At 37.6% G+C, this 23,092-nt stretch overlaps 1 protein-coding gene across 2 annotated transcripts; it reads left to right on the top strand.

Annotated features, from left to right (window-relative positions):
• Positions 1-45: 45 nt before the first annotated feature.
• On the top strand, positions 46-22,460 carry LOC139445345 (ATR-interacting protein-like). 2 transcript variants are annotated; one of them, XM_071226475.1, is made up of 13 exons: positions 46-120; positions 936-1,524; positions 2,218-2,689; positions 4,087-4,164; positions 5,191-5,374; positions 5,822-6,365; positions 7,330-7,473; positions 13,670-13,752; positions 15,398-15,549; positions 16,677-16,765; positions 18,385-18,468; positions 19,996-20,230; positions 21,594-22,460. In XM_071226475.1, the coding sequence occupies exons 2-13, from the start codon at positions 991-993 to the stop codon at positions 21,680-21,682; spliced, it is 2,688 nt and encodes an 895-aa protein (XP_071082576.1). In that variant the 5' UTR covers positions 46-120; positions 936-990; the 3' UTR covers positions 21,683-22,460. The 2 variants fall into 2 exon arrangements, with proteins under 2 accessions (XP_071082576.1, XP_071082575.1); XM_071226474.1 differs by having other exon boundaries at positions 46-698.
• The last annotated feature ends 632 nt before the right edge of the window (positions 22,461-23,092 follow it).

Raw genomic sequence — 23,092 nt, 5'->3', positions numbered from 1 at the left:
AATTACAAGACTCCCATGATTCCCTAAAATCAAAATGGCGGCAAATTGAAGCAGACAACTCGAGACTGTCATGGATATTATTTCGGAAATCCTCGATTTCAGGAAACCTTTTCAGCCTTAGTATGTGACAGTCCTTTTGTTCGATACTATTCGATTTACCACAAACCAGTATTGGTGTGATCAAGTCTAATAATGAGCTATTACTATGTCACAACTAAACATAGTAAAGAATGTGCGACATTCCAACTTACTTTGGGGAGACAGTAGGCCTATATTTGCATTCAAAAGATATTCATCGATGACACTGACATCAAAATTCAACCTTTAATATTGATACATTTATGATAGGTATCGGACTTCAAGCAAGGTATCATAATCTTGATTTTATATTTCGCAAATATCCGAGAAACACAAGTTGATGATGGAAAAATGTCGCTCATCTGCTCATTTATATGATTAGCTGATCAGTGTCAGTTTGTGATACTGACGACCATTAAAAGCTGTCAAGTAAAAATGCTGATAAGAAAGGCATTGAAATTGAGTTGTATTGGTCCACTGTATGACTAATATTTGAGCTGCACTCTAAAGATTGCAGCTAATTACAAATGTAGCCTCTGTTTGCTTATGAGCCAATGAAAATTATCAACCTATGCAGTGCAATAAAGGAATCAAATCAAAGCGTCCAAGGAAAAAATAAGGTTAGTTTTCATTATTCATTACATCAGTTATCAATCAAACAGCAAACATTGTTTCACATTACCCAATTCAGTTACACACTCATATACATCACACAACACCTTAATTTGTCCCACCCTTAATAAATTGACAGATGATCAGCTGATTACCACAAAAATATTTCACTTATGCTTATTGTTGGATGTTATTACATAATCATGGTAATCTGACGTGCATTAAAAATTCTGTTTGTATTTCAGATATGACACTGTCACCTCCATTGATGCTGTATCTGGCTGATCTGTAAAATTGTTAATGGCTATAAATCCTCTGTTTTCAAATTACAAACCTCTATATTCAAGTCTGAGCTGTCAAATTGTCAACATGTCAAGAGATTCTGACAAGCCTCCCGAGAAGAGACGAAGAACAGATGATGAGACTGAGGCAAAGTTTGATGATGAATGGGATGATGAAATGGTATTCAGCCAAGCAGACATACAAAGCATTGATGTCATGGCTTCACAAGCATACACAACTAAAACAAAGAAAGAACATCCAAAATCAAATGGAGGAACTCAACCTTATCCACTTGGCAGAAGAAAGCCTACATACCCCATCAGTACAGATTTCCAACAACCTGTTCCCTGCCCATCAGTATCTCAAACCTCAAAGAAGTCTTCTTCGTCACTATCTTTATCAAAAGGGTCATCCTCAACTGCATCATCAGCATATCCTTCCTCTTTGTCAAGCAATCGCGGCAGTGAAGGTGGAAATGTGTCCTCAGTATCAAGCCACAGCAGTTTGGACTCTGGGAGAGGAGACTCTAGGTTACAACAGCAGCCAACAGAGGTATGCATGTTCTCATATCCAAGGAAGAGATAAATTGTTATTCGACTTTTCAACATCACATAAAATTAGCTTATCTTTGTTATCACATGATTGTGTGGTGGACAAGCGGCTATGGATATGATGGGAGTCGACTAATCCCAGTTTTTGGTTTTCCACAATGGCTTCAGAAATGGTTTTATAATAAGCAGAGTTTTAAGATTGTTATTCCTTACAAAAAAACTGGTCTTCTGGGTGGTTCCATCTCCTAATCACATGTCAAGGACATCTTAATTTACAACATTGTTGAACAGGATTGTATACATGGTATAAGGTTCTTTCAGTTTGTTGTGTACTACAGTTTGTTATCTCCAGATATCTCTCACTTGACCCGTGAAGATCTGGGGTAGAATAGGTCTTCAGCAACCCATGCTTGCCGTAAAAGGCGACTATGCTTGTCGTAAGAGGCGACTAACGGGATCGGGTGGTCAGGCTCGCTGACTTGGTTGAAGCATGTCATCTATCCCAATTGTGTGGATCGATGCTCATGTCAATCACTGGATTGTCTGGTCCAGACTCGATTATTTACAGACCGCCATCATATAGCTGGAATATTGCTGAGTGCGGCGTAAAACAACAAACCAATCTTACTACAGAGATGACTTGCTTGTTGTTGTCCAGATATTGGCATGATTTAAGTTCTCACAAATATTTCAGAAAGCCGAAGTTAAAGACAACTTGTATGCTAAAGATGGTGAGATTAAGATCCTGAGAGAATCGCTGAAAAGGAGAGAGGCAGAGTTGGTTAAGATGCGAGAAGATCATGCTCATCTTATTGAACAAATGAATTCACAGAAAGCTTCATTGAAAGAAGCCTTAAAAACTGACACAGACAGATTACAAACCCAGCTGCAGTTCCGGGATCAGGAATTTAAAGAACTTGAGGAGAAATGTAGACTCATGGAACAAAGGATCCAGGCATATCGTTCAGGGTCCCCGATGAAACATTCAAGCCCCACATCTCGGAGTCCTGCCAGTAGGAAAGTGAGACCAGACACTTCACCACATTCTAAATCTTCCTTCCCTTCAAGACAGAGCTTCATGTGTAATGAGAGAGATTCTAGTGAACCGAACCCATCTACAAGCACTGCACAACAGGAACCTAGTTCTCAACAGATGTTGAGTAAAGGTTAGTGATGCTAACAACCATACTGAGAGACAATTACCGGTATGTTTTGGGGGTAGTCCCCTGTTTTGTTTGTTAGCTCACCTGACTGAAGGTCAAGTGGTTGCCACGACAGCCATATTGAAAAGGCTTTTTATGCCATTACTGTATCATTTTCCAAAGTAGAGATAATTTATGAATAACAACTTCTTTATTTACTGTAAAGGCGACATTTTGTTTGCTTGACAATGGTATAAGGATCTATACTGAAATGTTGCCTTTACAGTAAATAAAGAAGTTGTTATCCATGAATTATCTCTACTTTTTCATCGATCAACTTCTAAGTAATGCCTATCAAACATTCATGTGTCACTTTTGTTCAAAATGTAAGAAAATGTGGCACATGTGAAGTATGTAGTTGGGGGTAACACATAAGTTCTGTTTCTTTTATTTTAGATTTTGACCTTTGAACTTTGACCAAGCTACTAAATTCTCCAAAAATGCTCTTCCTCATACGATAAACATGATCTTCCGTGTCTCCAGTAGTATCAGCAACTCAATGTTGCGGGCCAATGTCCAAGGTGTACTACATGCTTTTTACAGGGCTACATATGTTATTTCTGGAAGTGACATTAACTTCCACTTCCATCACAATAATGTCACCCCATGGGGATTCCTGGTTAGAACAGCAGCGGTAGAAACTAACATATTTAGCCCACTAGTCCTTATAATGATATCGTATAGCAAAACCTGTAAAGGTAAATTTTCTACTAGTCCTTGTGATACCTTAATTATTGGGCATTTAGGCAAGGACTACCGGACTAGTGCTAATTTCTAATGCTGAACAGGTGCCCAGCAACCTATGCTGGTTGTAAGAAACAGTTAAATGGACCAGGTTGTCTGGCGTGGTAACTTTGTTGATGGCATGTCACTATTCCCCGACAGCATTGATCTTTGCTCACAATATCCGTGACCGGATCGTCTGGTCCAGACTCATTTATTCACAGGCCACCGTCATACAGCTGGAGCATTGCTATGTGCAAATATACAAACTTAATAATGCCTGTATCTTATGGTACACGTATAACGTTAGATCTAACTACATTGTATAACAATATGGGGCCTAACGATCATTTAGTAGTCAACAGATGAAGACTAGATATACCGGTATTATATTTTTTAATATGTTTGGACATTCCCATTAGGTATATAAAAATAATAACTTTACCCTTGAGTATGTTAAAAAAAAATGTGTTAAAAATATAATTTGTATATGGATCAATCAACCAGACAAGAGAAAAACTATCATGCTTTGATTATACATGTATATGATCAGTTTCAACTAATGATGCTTTTTAGAATGATAAGAGAAATGTGGTTGAATGAGCACTTTATTACAGAGTTATGCCTGCTTATTGCAGGAATGACCAAGTCGGTCGGAGTGAAGCCAGGGACACAGAGGAGTAGAAGACATGTCCTCAACACAAGTATGACCAAAGGTAACACTTGGCATGGGTTGTATTTCAGTAGTGGTGGCACAGTTTATGTTGTGATGGCAAGGTTTTATTTGTTTGTTGTTTACGCCGTATTCAGTAATATTCCAGCTATATGACGGCGGTCTGTAAATAATCGAGTCAATACCAGACAATCCAGTAATTGATATCATGAGCACCGATCCACTCAATTGGGATATGATGACATGTATTAACCAAGTCAGCGAGCCTGACCACCCGATACTTTCAGTTACCTCTTACCACAAGCATAGTCGCCTTTTACGGCAAGCATGGGGTGCTGAAGACCTATTCCATCCCGGATCTCCACAGATTGGCATGGTTTGGATAAGGTCTCAGTGCCTGAAGGGCACCTTGTCAAATCATATGTTTAAGCAACACCTTATGACAGTGTTTATTATATGAAACCACAAATAAACATGATAAACACAAATAAAATAGTGAATATGTGAACACACTTCATGCAGAGTATGATTCACAAAATAAATATGTGTATTCGGAAATGAAGAGGTAATATTTTGTGATTACTAGCCTGAACTGGGCTCTTGGCATCATTTTCAATAGAATTTAGTGTTATTATGTGGACTATCATAAGTTGAGTTTACAAGACCAACCAGAGTTTTTCTAGATCCAGGCTTCGGACTAGTAGACTGATGCAAAGGAAGGTAAAATAGTTCCTAAATTACGACTATATTATCCAGCCTTGGTGAAATAACATTCACTGAGTTCGATAAAGAGATAATCCTGCTGTGTTTTAAAATTTGTGGTATTCTAACTATAGATTAGATTACAACATTTATCAAATGTCAGTATGTAAAAATATGTTTTGTGAAGCATTGTACCTGTCAAGCAAACCCGTGGGCTTTCTGGGTAAGAATATAGGTCCCAAGTTCCCAGTTGAATTCAAGGTTAATACAGTTCCCCAGGAATCTATGCTCTTTGTTTGTTTGTTGTTTAACGCCACACTCAGCAGTATGAGATATGTGATTTGGTGTTTCCTGTCAATTTCAACAGGGGAGGTAACTGGTCCCTGTCTTGTGTACCACATGTATGAGCATCATCCAGCGGGCCCCAAGGATCCAGGCGACCATGGGGTGATTGGACTCCTGCATACACCCGCCACCCACCTCGACCTACACAACATACAGTTCGACAGAGATTCAACCTCACATATCCTGTCACCAGTTAGAAGCAAACGGTGAACATTTATTTTTGGAGTAAATTCAAAATAAACGACCCTTTTATTTTTAACTTTACTAAATGAGGACCGAAGTGTCATTTGAGGGAAATGGGAATTAACTGTTTGTTCACTCAGGACCTAGACCATGTCGACTAACTTTTTATATACTGTTGATAGACACAAGCAACTACATTTAAATTGAAAAGGAATTGAAGTGAGAAGGGAGATTCGGAAACTGAACCCGTAAATCTTGACTTCCTTTCAGGGACTGTTGGACAGACTGTCTCAGGAAAATACCCATGCACTTGGCTTTCACCAACATGTAACCTATACAAAACTTCCCACAAACTGGAATGTGATAACAAAACTGAATACTGTTTAAAGGAGCATTAAATCCATCTCACTCAATTGTCATCTGTTATACAGTTGAGATATAGTGTGAATAAGTTTTGCTGTTACCCACAGGTTGTCTGACCTCCACGCCAGTCTACAGAGTGCGGAGAGTGCCGACACGTGCAGTGTTGTACCCAGAGACCACTACCTCATGGCCGTGGAGGGTCTCCAGGACTTGCTCAAGTCTGTGTCACAGTGCAGTGATACTGTCCCGAACACTGACCCACACCTCGCTCACACACAGGAACTGTCGGGAGCCGTGCTGATCCTGCCCCTTATAAATGACTACCTGTCTCATTACCTTGATATATTAAGCAACGCCCCGGCTCAAGGGTCTTCATCAGGGACATTGAATTCCAGTTTGGGTCGGGGGAGTGTTAGTGAAAGCTCCCTGGAATCTGTGACAAGCTCCATTGGTTTGTTACTGAAGGACTATCAGAGTTCGGCCAATAATTTAGAGTGTTTATGTTTGACTTCTTTACGGACTTTGCACAAACTTGTGATGTTCAGTGCAGCTGTGAGGAGGTCCCTGATGGACAAGACAGACTGGAACCACAACCGATCAGACGCTAGTTTGGATGGATACCGGGCCTCATGTGACAGCTCTGCATCAGGGGTAGGCCCTTGTTTCAGCTCACTTTTTTTTATCTTCCATCATGTGACCAAGTGTTGGCCTCCCTGTCAGTCATCCAGTCCATTTTAATCTTTGAGTTGCCAGCAGCATACCTGTGCTGTGGGGTTCATCTGTCTAAGTCTATGAAATACATGTACCAGTATTTGGGATTTCTTGATCTAACTTAAAGTCCTGTTCAAAGCAATGTTTATTTTTGCCTGTAAATAATAATAACTCCATGGATGATGATGATGATGATGATGTTTGGGATTTCTTGATCTAACTGAAATACTGCTCAAAGCAATTTTTCTATTTTTGCCTGCAAATAATGATAATAACTCCATTGATGATGATGATGATGTTTGGGATTTCTTGATCTAACTGAAATACTGTTCAAAGCAATGTTTATTTTTGCCTGTAAATAATAATAATAACTCCATGGATGATGATGATGAAAGTATTAATGTATGTATCAGTACATTTTGTTATATTGTCTCTAGCATGGGGCCTTGCTTTGAAAAGGATTTGGTCAAAATAAGTAAAGGGTCAAAGTCAGCAAAGTAAAACGTGGTTATATCATTGTCAGTTTCTGAGGCAAGATTACAATATTTGACATAAAGCATAATTTTTGCATGTATTTCTACAAATCCCACCACATTTGATCTTGATAGGCATAGATCGAGGTTATCTTTGAGCTTATTGTGAAAAATAGTTTTACCATTTAATTTATTGCCAGCTACTGTTGCACTTTTACTTGTACAGTTCTGACACTTGGGTATTGTTGGATCTGAATATGTTATCTTAATTAAGGTCCTAGGTCTGGAAGTAATGTGTTTTGACTGGAAGTACATGGTGGTATTTTAAGACTTAGATTTGAGGAAATGGAAGAAGGGGTTGTGGCTGCTTCTGTGTTTGCAAACACTTGTTTGTTCAGTGCATATTTTATTTCCTTGTTGATTCGTTGTAGGAAGTTGCCATGGACACAGACATCCCAGTTACATCTTCCTCCGATAATGACACAATGTCCTTGGATTCCCGAGTGACGTTCAGACAGTTACAAGAGCTCAACCTGCTGTACAAGATCGTCAAGCTTGCTCACCCACAGGGCGAGGTCAGTTTCACAAGCAGCCCTGTAGGAATATCAGGGGATGTCATCAACAATCGTAAATTATTGTCAGACTGTTCCAGCCAATCAAGTGAACAATCCCAATTAGCACCCCTTCCAATTGATCAATGTACACAAGACTTATCTATTTGTGTATAATATGCACTCGTGTGTTATATGCACCCTTAATTATGGGCAATTAAATTCTGGAAAATATATCTGTCGTATATAAACAGTTCAGGCTGTCAGCATAATCCATGAAATTTATCTTTCTACGCTTTTTTTTTCCTACCAAAATAATATTCTAATAAGAGACCCCTATTTCTAATTTTTAGAGCGCCCTGGGCGCTTATTACGTCGAATATGGTAATTAAGAATTGATTTTTACTTTGTATGAGATCATTGGAGTATGATCCTTGCAACGACATTCATACAATGTTTGACTCTCACTCTATGAAGGTTCATACTCCAATGAACTCACACAAAGTGAAAGACAATTCTTATAATTTTTATGGCATTATTTTTACCTCAAAGGATGTAGACCCTGATCTGTACACAATTATATTTAGTATGTGGGACTTCATGTTTACACTGACAGCATACAATAACCAGCTACATCGCGGAGTAAAATAGTTTCTCAAAATGAGAGGTGACATGAGCGTATGTATGCTCAACATGCTCTACAGGGACAACATTTGTAGTTTCTTGCGAACAAATGTATTCAAATAATATCACCATTAGATGGGAAAGGTCTGTTAAGAACTACCTCAGTCCGTCAGTCAGTCACAATGACAGCACATCGTAATACATTTACACCAACTTGTGACCAAGTACAAGCCGTCAAAATGGCCGATGCAATGAACGTGACAGGAGAGATTTCTGAAGTTATTAATGAACATGTGGCTATTACAAGTGTTAGTCATCACTGATCAATTGGCCAATCACCGAAAGGTGATTGTAAAGATGTGTAAAATAGACACAAAGGTACATTCATTTATTGCTGTAGACTGTCACTGTAGTCTCGACACGGATTTAGTCGACACTACAGTAGTTTGGATGTGCTTTTCTTTGTTTTATTCTCTAGGATGGGTTGTACCAAGGATATCTTTGAACAGACATGCAATCATCTCTGACTTATCCCAATGTATGCTAAAACGATAAGGATTAAAGGGCCTAAATGATGAGAAAGGCGCTTCTGTATTTATTCGTGCATGGGAAGTCCCAGGGGTTTACCCCATTCCAAGAACACGGTCTCATGAAAACAGTATAAACGTCAAATTAAGTCTTTCAAAGGCATACACTTATAAAAGTCAATTTCACGGTCATGTGACCAACCTCTCAAAAGCTGTATTTCTGCACATTAAAGCTCTGCACGCTAACGTCGAACCCATTCGACAGAGGTGTCCATCCCCGTGCATCTGATGTCGAACCCATTCGACAGGCGAATAGCATAACAACACCCCAAAATAAAACTCGCTATATCTATTTACCAAGAAGGCTTTGCGTAACATTTAAATTACGTATGACATGCATAAATGCTCAGCTTGCTCAATATCAAAACGTTCAGTCATTTATTTACCTCAAAAAGAAAATATCGCGAGTTAAAAAAGTTTCGGCCAAACTTCTCGGCACACATCTACCAGGAACGGCCATTGTTGACTTTTGGCACTTCACGTTGAGCGGCATGCAGTCCGATATTTTCTTTATAATTTCATCATTTTTCCTATTCGATCATAATTTTTTGTTTGCTGACGAAAGGAAAATACTCATGTCCCTTTATTTCTAAAAATTAGCAACTTTCGGTGTAATTAATTGTAAACAAAAACAATCTGAATCGTAACATCATCGATTGGATGGAACTTGTACGATCATGGCAACGGCGGTAAACAAACAACTCCACATGCATAGTTATCCCGTTAGACTATTACAATCATTTTGTTACATCTAACTTAATTTTCTAGAATTATTGACACGCATGTATAAATCTTTGTAAAAAGAATTTCATTTTTAAAGAGTTTGCAAATGATTTTGTTTGATAAACTTTCCGACACATTGCCAAGCCGACAAACGTCAGTGATACGTTTGGGCGTGGCCTAACTCGCGATTTGTTGAGTCGAACAAAGTCAACAAACACTGCGAAAAATGACAAATATTGGATGATACGCAAAATCTGAACTGACATACATTCTAGGTAAACCATTCAATAGGAAAATAATGCATTTTTATGAGAAATAATCAAAATACTTGCAATTTTAGCTATCATTTCTGAAACCGGAAGCACGTACCGCATGTGACACATGGAAGCAAAATATACAAAAGTTGGTAAGCTATCATAAAGAAATTCCGAAAAAGATTCAAATTCAAAAGAAAATACATAATTTACTATTTTTCGTCAACTATTTACTATTTATTGATCTGGAGAGCAGTCTTCACTCTTATTTGTTTCATATTTCTTCGTGATTGTCGCAATAAAATGTGTAAGTCTAAATCCGAAACCGTAATGGATTTCACGCTCGATGATTTTAATTTTCAAATATTTTCTATAAACGAGCGCAACGGAGAGCGATCCAACGTATTGATATGCCATAATAATAACATAATATTGTTATTGGTCTAACATTACAAAAAGAACAATTTAAATATTAAAGATGTTGTTGAAAACTTTCTGAGAACCTCCCGTCCTCTGAACCGATAACATTTTGGTACACAACGAGGTAGTGTAAATATATATAGATTCTAGGCTCCTATTTATATATATGTGTGATTTTGTACCCAAAACAAATTAAATTATACCCAAAATACTTTGTGAATTTGTACCTAAGAAAATAAGACAATAGAGCTATAATTATATTTATGTTTTAATGTAGATGAACAGAACACATAATAAAATATTTCATCAAGTTCCAAATATGATTATGACTGTGATCCTTGAAATTGATTGTTTAGTTTTGAGAGAAAATTGACGTCTTGTCACTGAAGGAGAGGCCAGTTAAGTTGGTTAAACCTAAGTTAGAATGAATTGTTTTGATAGGAAAGTGATATTATGTTAAGTTTAAGACACCAAATTAATGTATATCTTTGAAATAATTCTAGGTAGATCTACAAAATCACATACCCATTTGGGTAACAAATTACTAGAAATTTTGGGTACAAAAGTCACCACTGTACATTTCAACTGATTTTCGTGAATCAATGGGATAAAAAAAATTTGTCTGAATGATTCCTTTTCTCAATTTTTAAGACAAGAATTTGTTTTACATAACAAAACAGGCAGATCTACACGGATCACTTATAGTCCTAAAAATGTGAAAAATATGGACACCTCAGAAATGAGGGCTTATAAGGTTATAATTCTACCTAACTAGTCACATGGTTTGACTTAGATCTAGGTCTATCTAAGAAAAGTCCTTATGAAAATCTTTTTTTAATTTTTTTATGACACTTACATTTCTGGCACTTAGACAAAGAGTATTCAAGGAAAGACAGATATGTTTTTGAATGAAAATATGACTTTCCTTTATAATTCTTTTTTTCGTGATGACAGGGGAACTTTTATACACACCAGCTGAGGAAGTTGTGATACTGTGATTGCATACAAAGAAAAAACAGTTTGGAAGCAGTACCTGTATGTATAAAATAGACCACATAAGGTGAACAAAAGTAATGGGTTGGCTGACTGGAAAAAATACATCTGGCAAGGGTAAACATGTACAGAGGCATGTTTCTTTTCATTCCAACCAGAAGACTGAGATAGCATTTTCTAAGAAACCTATGGCAAACTAACCAGCTTATGTGCCACCATGGTTCTTGTGATTAAACAAACAAAAATGTCATGTACTGTAACAAGTACTGTTACTGTAATTAAATTAAATTAATTCCTATTAAATTATATTTCAGAATTGTTTTATTTGGAAACAAACCACATAATGCACAAGATTAGTGTCCATATGAGTTTAGTATGTATATGTTAAGGATCTGATTTATTCATTATTGATGGCATACTAAAATTAAAATGATGACATCAGAGAGTTACTTATTCACATAGTTGATTTTCAGAGTGCAAGACAATAATTGTTGAATAAATATGTTTAAACTAAAGATAATAATTGAAGTTTGATCAGTTACACTGTGCTGATGCAAAGACTAATATTTACTGTCCCCACACACCATCATTGTGGGAAAAATAACTATTAAATATAACTTAAAATTTTAAAACCTGTAAACAGCTGTAAATAATTAAACAATTACAAATCTATCATCAATGCGCAATCATGGTGGTCTTCATATTTTTGGAATAAATTTAGAAATCCTTCGTGAAACTGTTCTAAAATCATGCTAGAATCTATGAATGTATTCCCGAAAGGAAAACTATCCTAAATGTAATGTGGAACTAACACAGAAAATATGTACGTAGAATTCTATTGCTTATATATACCCTATCATATTCAGCAACGCGGGGATGTTATTTTGAAACACGTTTTGTCAAGCCCATTTTCGCGCACCTGGCGCAGGGTGATCTTGCTGATCGACGATATCCATAGACGTATTACGTGGGATACACTTGTTGTAGTGAAACTTATCAGCATGTACATCGCAGAAATATGAATCATGTCCCATTTATATTCACAACATTGAATGGTGATTCTTAAATATCAAAAGAAGTTCAAATAAAAGATACCGAGAAACTTGCATGTGGCATGTTGATTTATCGTCTACCGTTTCCGGGTCACGGGAGCATGCAAGGTCAAACGGATTAACTAATACGCGAATTATATCGTCAAAGTCACATGTTTATGTCATGTTAGTGGTGATTACTGATACTGTGTATCGACTTATATTTTTGCTGTATGTGATAGGCGAACTATTTCAAAATTTACTGTAATTGTTTTGTTTCGAAAGCTTATCAGCAGACTACCCCTGTCTGTGACATCACATCCGGTGACCTTTGCACTTACTGAAATAGTGCTGTCAGAATTCACGATCTTTATTTTCATTTTTCTCTCGTCATATTTATTGGAATATGACGAATAAAACATTCTTCTATTGAGAAGATCGTCAACTTTCGCCAAGTTATATTTATAAAGGCAATGTAATCTTTGTTGATATTAAAATAACAATAACTTATGCGGAGGTCGGGCGAAGCGCGCCATGTTTGATTTTAGGACGGCTGCTAGCATCATGACACTGGTTGTTTATTTTTGTATATCGTAAATATTCAACCAAAACGCTTGAAATTAGGATTAGTGAATATTTATAAGTCATTAATTGTTTCCTGCAAATTTTATAACATGACACGTCAGATTAAACCGAATATTCGTATTTCTGCAACCGACATGATGACCTCGAAAATTAAGTTATTTTTCTGTTTAACGTTTAGATAATAAATTCACTGAAATGGTTCATAATTTACCATCGCGCTGATATATGCCGATTATAAAACCCGAATTTTTACTCAAGTAAAATTAAGATATCGGAGATATGATTATTGAAATCAATTTGCAAAAATGTTACGATATTAGAGGGTTCCTAGCATGAAATGCAAACCACCTTCAATAACGCAATTCAGGTAAGTTCAAGAAAATTTACAAATTTTGTGTTCGCTTTGGTCTTAACCTTGGTATGATTGAAAACACCAGGATATTTTTATATAGAATTGTGTAGTTTTCTATCAGGAATAAATGTGCAAAATATTTCTTCAATTGGCCCTTGTTTAATGAGGCACTGACTGTTTGAAATCACCCACCCTCTTTAGAGCGCCTTATGCTAAAATTAATCCAGCAGGCAGGGGTAAGAAGTGTGAAAATAATTCAGCAGGCTAAAGGTTAAAGAATTAGTTTTCATTGATCTTAGTGTATGGTAAAGCACAGTGTGTTGAAAATGACCTTCACCAGGAAGCATTGATGGATAGATATAGCCACTAGTCTGTTAGTCCCAGACTAGTTAAGATTTGGAGGGTCTAGTTGTTTTCGTCCAAAAATCTAGTCACATCATAATAAACCACTGGTCCGAAGTGTGCTGTAGACTACCTGGATAAGACCAGCAGTGTCCCTGGGAAGTCAGCAACATTCCAGCAATAACATAACAGAATGTAACAGCGTACACCCAGGTGAGCTCCTGAATGTGAGCGCTCTGTTCAGTAAGATGTTATGTTGTGTTTTCCTCCCAGCTCTTTCAGAAAACCTCCATGTTTTATGTGTTTCAGTCCTACAATGTGTGTATGGTAGAGGAAGCACTCAACATCATCATTCTGTTGGCCAGCATCTGGAAGGATGACAATCATTTCAGGTAGATAGCAATGTAAATCAGTAGTTCAAATTTGAGTTTTTCACATGACAACAAACAGCACTTGTGGCCCTTCAGCTGTGCCAGAATCTGTTGATTGTGTGTTTGAGATTTTTCCAAGATTCAAACGTCGTCATATTTCAGTGCTGAGGGTTGGTTAAAACCATAGGGAACACAATTATGCATAACAACTTCTTCATTTGACTGTAAAGGCGAACGTTTCGATATAGATCCTTATACCGTTGTCAAGCAAGATCTAGCTTTAAAATAAGATCTCAGTGCCTGACACCTGCCTTAGCATGCTTAGGGGAACAGTAAGACTTTTGTATATATAACAACAGCACCCTGTGACTGTGTTAATTCACACAAATAAGCATAACAAACACTTGGAAACTGATTAAAATGTGAACATGCTTAATGCATGAAGATCCATGAAGATCCATAGAATAGGTCTTCAGCAACCCATGCTTGCTGTAAAAGGCGACTATGCTTGTTGTAAGAGGCAACTAACGGGATCGAGCGGTCAGGCTCGCTGACTTGGTTGATGCATGTTATTGTATCCCAGTTGTGTAGATCGATGCTCATGATATCAATCACTGGATTGTCTGGTCCAGACTCAATTATTTACTGACCGCCATCATCTAGCTGGCATATTGCTGAGTGAGGCATTAAACAACAAACAAACAAATAATGCACAGTATGATTCACAAAATATATTTGGGTATTCACAAATTAAGAAGGGTATTATCAATCTTAATTGAAAAGGAAAGGTGCACATTTTCTAAACTATGACTGCTTATCATGTAGCCTTGGTAACATGACAGTTCTAAGACAACTAACTTGATAAATGATGTTGAAACACTGATGTGTGATGTTTTGTAAGCAAACTTGGGTCTTACTTTGAGCCTTGAAAACACCTAGGGGCACGGGTGGCCCAGTCGTCTGAGGCGCCGCGATTTGCTGTGCAGAGTTGCGTCTCCTGGACACGCCAGAAACCTACGATTGTGGGTTCGAATCCCAGTTCACTCTGATTATGTTTCTAGGTTTGTCAGCACCATACCCGTGCTCGTGGGTTTCACCGAAGTGGTAAACGTCCGAGACTTGCATCACTTCGGGCTTTCCTCCTACATGAAGCTGACACGCTGTGATATATCTGGAATACTGTTAAAAGCGGCGTTAAACCCAACTCACTCACTTGAAAACACCTTGAAAAGGCCAAAATTTGTTTGCTGAAAGTTTGTATGAATCATTTGAAATTATATGTATGATAGAGACTGAAGCTTATCATGTGTCATATTACCTGAGAGTATTAACGAGATGGACCAGTGCCTTTGTCAGTTTATTCCATGATGTTCCGGGTAGAACTATAGGTCCCCAGCAACCCATGCTTGCCATAAGAGGCGACAAAATGGTAGGTCAGAAGCTGAATTGTTTGAGAAAGCTAACATCTGATTGGCTCAAGAACCCACACATCCTTCATTTAGATTGGATGGTCAATGTTCACACAGTTCACACAACCTTCGATGGAGGAGTCATCAGATCTTCACACAGTATTGTACTGTGTTGGAGTAAAGTATCTGATTTTAAATGAGATTGTCGATGTTAATACGGGTACATTCAGGTATTGTTCATCATGTTCATGTTTCAGGTTACATTCTGCCATGTCAAGAGGTGCCTTGTTGACCTGCCTGGAGTGCAAGGTCGGCATGACCCAGTGGGGCATCATCACACGGGCAGTCACAGTACTAGGGCATCTCACACGCACACAAAAAGTTGTACAGGTTCTCTGTACAAAGTCAGGTAACTCCACTTGCTCTGATGTTTAATCTGCCCAGAGAATACAGAGGAGAGGTGCAACAGAGGAAATATTTCTACACTTGGAAAATTCATAGATGACAGGGTATACTAAGTGTGAACACATTAAACACTGTGTCTAACTCACTTGGTGATGTTTCAAACACATACATGACTACTAAACTCAAATTGTTTTGTATCGCAAAATGCACAAGCTGTATCTGGTGTCGGTGCTAACTCTAAAGAGTCATTTCAGTAAGCATGGTAAGATGGACAGCAATAATTCTTGATACACAAACACAGTATGCTTCCTTGAATAAACCTAACATGCAAGGTGCCATCAACATGCCCATGATCTCTGTCCACAGAGATTTCAATGCCTCAGTTATCTCAGTAGGGTCGATGTGTGTCTAATGTTAAAGGTGTCCTAAGGCTAGTGGAATATCAGACTTTTTCTGGAGTGTGTGTCTTTGTATGTAACCATTAGTCTGCCTTGTAATTGTTTCAAACTTTGTTGCATCCCTGCCTCAGCTGAAAAGGTTCTTTCAGCCAATGGCTGTTTCTGCCATTATTTCAAAACAAACATGATTCTTGAAGCACATGGAAAAGGGGTAATGCTATCTCTTGATGTCTATTTGCATAAATGCTACGGACAACTGTCAGCTGATTTCCCTGTTTACAAGGGATTCCAAAGTTATTACGATTATCCTTATGAAGACCTCGACCATGTCATTGCAAAAAATGCATGAAAAGAAACAAATGACACAAATATTACATAAAACTGACCTTCATGAAGTAGAACATTCATGTACAGTAAACTACAGTTTTAATGAATTCATAGAGACCACTAATGTTTGTTTGTTATAACCATAGTTTGTTATAAGCATATATACCAGTACAGCATATAAGCAGTTAATGGACGGGACCCAAACACGGTTTATTATATCCGTCAGTTCATTATACACAATGTTATAAGTACATGTCTGTTTGTTATAAACGTAGTTTACTGTATTTGGATTCATCAAGTTTAGTTAAAGGTAGCTTATTCAAGGTTTTTCATTTTATATATTTTGTTTGTTATGACACTAAACGAATTTGCATATGTTGATGGTCAATACCTTTCATGTTGTTAGAGGCGTGTCCCCTCCTGCATCTGTACCTGGTGAGCCTGAAGCTGACGGACGACACAGTCTGGGACACCCGGGAGGTCATCTATCAACAGGTCAGCCCCCTGTGTTCTTGCTTTCTCGATCATATTATATTATGATGAACTTCCGGATCTGGTATTAGCAGAATAGTTAACTAGGAGATAAACATACTGTGTTTTTATTATAGAGCTAGGTTACTTGTATATTTAACCATGCTAATTTGAATATGAAACCAAACATGCAGCATGACGTTTCAAATGTTAAATTTAGCACAGTATGTTTATCTCCATTCTACCATGACTTAAAAAAACAGCAACTTCTTTGGTGTTAAAAAATCCATTGAGTGAAGTGACATGGGTTGAGTCTAGTGTTTTGAGTGGGTTGTCGATCTGAATTTACAGAATCAACAACAACAGCCTAATCAAAATATGGCACTAAAAATGCTCAAGCAGTTTGTTTACACTGTAATACTTCACCCAAGCTTATGACAGGCACTGAAAGCATGTAGCACGGCAAGTTTGTTCACTAACATGAGTTGCCCCCCACCCCTGAAGAAAACTAAGCAAGATGTGCAAAGGTTTCGTTTAACATCGCACATCACTATTATGTTGTCATATTGCTCATTGTGATGCAAAAGATATGACATCACACTCATATATAGAAAACCGCCTAAAAGCGAGCTCTCTGTTGTCTTCAAAATGAAATACATTCTTTTTGTAGATCTCTATTGTGTTTTCTGCTCACTATGTATTGCCACATATCCTTTGAATATTTTATTAACAGCAACTTCCCATGTAGTAACAGCAAGTTGCCTATCGATAATCAATCAGAGGGGGGTTATTGTTGTTTGAAACCTCTGATTGACCAATCAAAATGGAGTATTTACCAAAGTCAAGGTAGAATAGTGGATTCATACTACTGGGCCTTGTTCCACAAAGGGACCTCAGTGCTATGGATTTCATAAGTCTATGTTACATGGGCGTTACAATCGTCCTAGTGCAAAGATCACATCATGGAACACGGCACTTAATAGTACAGACAATGATTTTCCATAAAAATAAAGGCTACATCCTTTGACTATGTTTGCATATTGTTTGTTTTGTCTTTATTTCAAGGAATAATGACATATAGTATCACATTAATAACACCATGTAGTGAATCGTGCTGACAAAGCTGCAAACCTTAATGGCAATCAATCATCCAGATGCCCAGTGTTATTCATTTATTTATTTATTAAAATAATCTCAACGCAATGATAATTGTACCTCCCGTACTTAAGCATACAGTACACTCCTGATAGTCGTAGTGATAAGATTGCTTTGTGAAAAGGGACCCACGGCTGCTGAAAGGAATATGAGAATGATACTTTGAAATGGCATTCCTCTATTGCACACACTAGATGAAGGTAATAACTGCTAACAGCCAGTTGAACTTTCTTATGTCATGTTATATGGCAAACTAAACTATCTATGTTTTGTAGTATGAGGTCCACTTATCATTTTATACAGTGACAGCTATGCCACTAGTCTGTTCAATGTCGTTCTTCCATTACTCCATGTTTCTCATGTATGGAATATATCTCACTGGATGAAGGCTATGTTATTAATTTCACTTGTTCATGCTTGTTGTTACTGCATTGCATCCAATCCAGCCGTCCAGTTGATGAGACAAATATGTGTTGCCATGCTTCCAGACGGTGACGTGCTTGACTAACATGGCCTCTGATCCCGCCGACGCCAGTACCATCCTAGGCAGCAACTGCCCCTGCAGTCAAGAGGTGAGTCTACCTTTCTGGACAGTCTTCTCTACTCAGTAAGGGTGCCACAACAGACATACCAGTGTAAGTAAAGAATAGCAGTTTTAGTAGTACAGTGATGCCTCGCTACAACACTACCTTCGGGGCTCAAATAATTAATGAGTGTTACAGAGGATCAGCGGTTTAACGAAGGTCGAGTCATAGATGGTAGATGTCCAACAAAACGGTATACATGCTCTGCCTACCTAACACGATCTATGTTGTACATTTCAGAGTTTAAAAAAAGATCAGAATAGAAGTTGTTTATGATGCATAGTGTAAAAAAAAGATTTATTGAGTAATAATATATGCTTTAAAAAAAAAAAAATCGTATCCCTTCAGTGAATTCAGGTGAATAAACAGGTATAACAAACTTGGTCAAAAGTATTAAATTTGACATAAAACATTACTAGACATGATGATTTAACTTTAGCTTTCAGGGGACATTTTTTTATTTCTTGGTGTACGGATACTCCACTCTTTCAAAGTCCAAATGTTGACAAGAAATAAAAATAAAAATTACACCTTTTTTATTACTGACGATCTTCAATTTAAAAAATGCATAAAAAGTTCAAACATGAAAAGATTTTGTTTCCTTGTTGAATCATTCGTGACCAACTCATGTTATTCCGGGACAAGCCGAATAGCGACTCGTGCCCCTCTTGTGGCAATTTTTGCAACCGGGCTCCGTCTTAGCACAAACGGGCATACCTAAACCAATTGTCAACTTGTTGTGTATATGTGGTTCACACATATTTCCCCGTGTATTAAATATAATTCAGATGCAATTTAAAGCACATCTGGACATGCGGAATTATACAGTATGTTTGAACACATTTAACTGTGTCTTGGGTATATTTTTAGATGCAAGACATATGTAAAATTGGTTTGTCGTATTTTCGCGCATAACATTCATCGATATGGGCACGAGTCTTCTTGCAGGTTATGGAAAGGGGCAAGTGGTGACGAATGCTTGTTGAATGTAAAGCAAAGGGAAGTCACTCTGATATTTCTTGCTTGGATCCTTCTCTAATACCATAAAAGCTTGTCAACGCAAAGCGCAGTGATGACCAGTTTAATCGTCGCCGAAGCTGCCAAACAGGAATATTGTTATATTGCCACTTGTGCACAAGCTGTGTGCCAGGGATATGATATAATGTTCTTGAAAAATTGAGTTGTTTTACTTTTGTTAATTCAGAATATTTTTATTAATTCACCTACCTCACTTTTTAAATGACTTTGAAATCCGTAAACCAAGAACTAAATAAAAAAGTCGCCTTAAGATCTTTTTGTTCAAATGGGTCAAGTTTGTGTCTAAATGCGAAAATTTGGCTTGTTCTAATAGTAACATGCAGTCAGATGCATTTTTCAATAATGCCTTACACTGGTGCACATTTTATGTAGCTCAATTCATATAGCTGCAAGATTGTCACATTCTCTACTGTAGATGCATGCTGTATGTGCAGGATGGTGACATACTATACTAGCAGATGCATGCTGTGTTTGCAGGCCGGCCGGTGTCTGGTGGTGTGCATGTTACGCCTGTACCAGCACTACAAAGGGCAGCATCCTGCCCACACCCTTCAGAGCCTGCGTGATGGACTCCTGCTGCTCCAACTCCTGCAACAACGGCATGAGCAGTACCTCACCGACCGCGACTACGAGCTGCAACACGACTACGTCACTCTTATATGTGGTCTCACCTCTCTCTTCAGACAGTTGCCAGGCAACCAGGAGACTGAGAGTAAGTTGAAAACCCATGTCATAATGTATGTTAACACAGTGTTCAAACTTAAGGGGATGTCATATAGCTGGAATATTGCTGAGTGGGGCGTTAAACAACAAAGGGGGGTTCTTGGGATTGAGGCTTTTTGTATTGTTTTTTTCATCTAGGGACCTACTACATGCACTTAGTCTTTAATATTTAATATCACAAACAATGAAACCTTCACTTTCCCTTAATTTTGAACTATACTGATAGAAAGATTGTTGTGATTTATATGATTTGTTTGGTTTGTTTCTTGTTAAACGCCACTCTCAGCAATATTCCTGCTATATGATGGCGGTCTGTAAATAATCAAGTCTGGACCAGACAATCAAGTGATTGATATCACGAGCATCGATCCATGGAATTGGGATCGATGACATGCATCAATCAACCAAGACATCGAGTCTGACCACCCGATCCCGTTGGTTGCCTCTTACAACAAGCATAGTTGCTATTTACAGCAAGCATGGGTTGCTGAAGACCTATTCTACCCCAGAGTGATCTATTTGAGCGACATCTCACACTGTCGGGCTGCAATGCCATGCCATCAACCAAGTCACCAAGCTTCACCACCTGATCGACTGAGTTGCCTCTTACAACCAGTATGGGTTGCTTGATTCTATCCAAACCCATAATCAGGGTGCTGATGGAAAGAGATTTAGGAACACATGAAGGGATTTGTTTTGCATGTGTTTAACATGTCCTCCTAAATGCACCTGGAATAGATTTAACAATGTTGTGACACACCAGAGAGTTTAAGAAGTGTCCCTTGAATCTTCTATTGTATTTGAATCTTGGGACCCCTAAATCCTCAGGTTTTAACATTAGGGTTATGATGAAGACCCCTTAACTTGCAAGATCAATTTTTAACACTGCATCAGATACCATTATTTCATTTCTTTTTATTGCTCACATCAAGCATTGAACACAATAATCATTACTTCTTTGATACATATCAAATGATTATCTCTTCCAGAAACATGAAGAGGGTCATTATTAAAGTGAGGTGAAATGGGGTTTACTGTCATGTTTAAGATTATTTCTCTTACATATAGCTATATGCATGCATGTGTGTGTATGTGTGTGGCTGCTTGTACTAGTCTGGACATGTGCTGGTATCATAGTACTAGCCCACAGAAATACTGTGCAACAATTTTTCATAGATACCCCACTCTCTGAACTGTTCAGTCATTGAGAAAAACCCTTAATGATGATCACCAGGCAGGGTAACAACAAGCACCATCTTTTACATGTGTCACTATTGATACAGATACATGAATTTCATTTCATTTGAATAAGTATTTTTTGGTTTTTTATTTGAAAATTTATTTTGTTTCAGTGAATGCCCTGACAGATCTCTGGGACTTCAATCAAGATGATTCTGAATTGTCACCTGACAGCGATCAAGAAGATTTTATGGAATCCTGAGGTCTGGTTGCCATGGTATTTTACAGCTGCATCTACTGTAATTCTTGAGCAAGGAGAGAGTTTGAATGTGCATTCATGGAAGGTTATCATTTTTGCTCAACATGAAGAGTCAAAATTTGACAAAATCCAGTGTGGTTTCTTCAGAAGAAATCAACTTTACAGCATAAGGCATTGATCATATTGAAACCAGTAAGAGTCTTGCTTAACAATGCTTAAGATTTGTTGATGAAAGTCATGAAACATATTATTTAATTTTTACCTTTAATAAAATTAGATCACTTTTAAGTTATTTATTGCTATTGGTCTCAGGGAATACATGACTTTGTTCATGTAGAATCTTGCAGTTATTGCAAACTTATAGTAACATAATTGTCTACAATGCTATATAAAGCTCATCAATATTTAGTGTGTCAGATTAGTCTTTTTATGTCCAAAGAAGCTCTATCTCCAATCGTGGTTAGATCTCAACATTTTCTGAATACATGTATGTTGTGAAGTTATTTTACATTTTCTGCGTGTTGAAAAAAAAGCCAGCTTTAACAATTTCAGCAAGTATCAAAGTACACTGTGCCATTAGAATTCCTAATCATGAAACTGTGATTAGTTTCACTGCTTACATGATGACGTCAACCGTGGAAAAACATTGTTATGTACACTGAAGATTTTTAGTCAAAAGATGGTACATAAGTTTGGTAATTTATTGATTGTGCCAAACAGGCATTGTTGTGTGCATGTAGTAGTGTTGAGAGTTTAACGTCTTTGCTATACCGGTACATGAACATGGATTATTTTGTACAGTAACACATTGAAATGAAAATGTACATTTTGTAATGTATATATCATGTAGTTTCAAAAACTACAGCAATTGTACAAATAAAATTCTTGAAATTGATGATGTGTTTAGAAATTGAAAATGTGTAGAAAAGATTTGCTGATCAGTTGTCGTCAATCACCCAGGCCTAGGATGGATAATGTTTTAGCTGGAGGCAAATTGTTTTAAGACATCTTTATGATTTTGTCACCATTTGATTGGACATTCCTCTATATCATTAATGGGGTGGCAGGGAAGCCTAGTGGTTAAAGCATTTGTTTGTCAAGCCCCACATGGGTTGAATGTGTGAAGCCAATTTCTGTAGCCAGCCATGATATTGCTGGAATGTTGCTAAAAACTGCATAAAAACATGCTGCAGTCGGTCACTCCATATCATTACCAAATATGAAAGAAAATCTATTGAATTTATTATCATAATGTCCCAGAAAATGAACGACCTGAAACCCTGTTTCGGGCTAAAAAATGTGTGGTTCTTCTGTTGGTGTTGGGGAGTTTAAGTCCAGATAATTTTAAGGATACACAAGCTGCTGAGTTTTAGTGTCATCACTGATATAGTCACCGGCTAGTTATATGCATCC

The sequence above is a fragment of the Haliotis cracherodii genome, unplaced genomic scaffold (genome assembly GCF_022045235.1).
Source record: "Haliotis cracherodii isolate W230 unplaced genomic scaffold, xgHalCrac1.p SCAF_6, whole genome shotgun sequence".
In the NCBI taxonomy this organism is placed as follows: Eukaryota; Metazoa; Mollusca; class Gastropoda; order Lepetellida; family Haliotidae; genus Haliotis; species Haliotis cracherodii.
This window is presented reverse-complemented; position numbering and strand designations above follow the sequence as displayed.

Coding starts and splice junctions, on each gene's coding strand:
- LOC139445345 (XM_071226475.1), top strand. CDS start 991: ATGGCTATAAATCCTCTGTTTTCAAATTACAAACCTCTATATTCAAGT. Junction 1,525..2,217: donor TACAACAGCAGCCAACAGAG/GTATGCATGTTC, acceptor CAAATATTTCAG/AAAGCCGAAGTTAAAGACAA. Junction 15,550..16,676: donor GGTTCTCTGTACAAAGTCAG/GTAACTCCACTT, acceptor TCATGTTGTTAG/AGGCGTGTCCCCTCCTGCAT.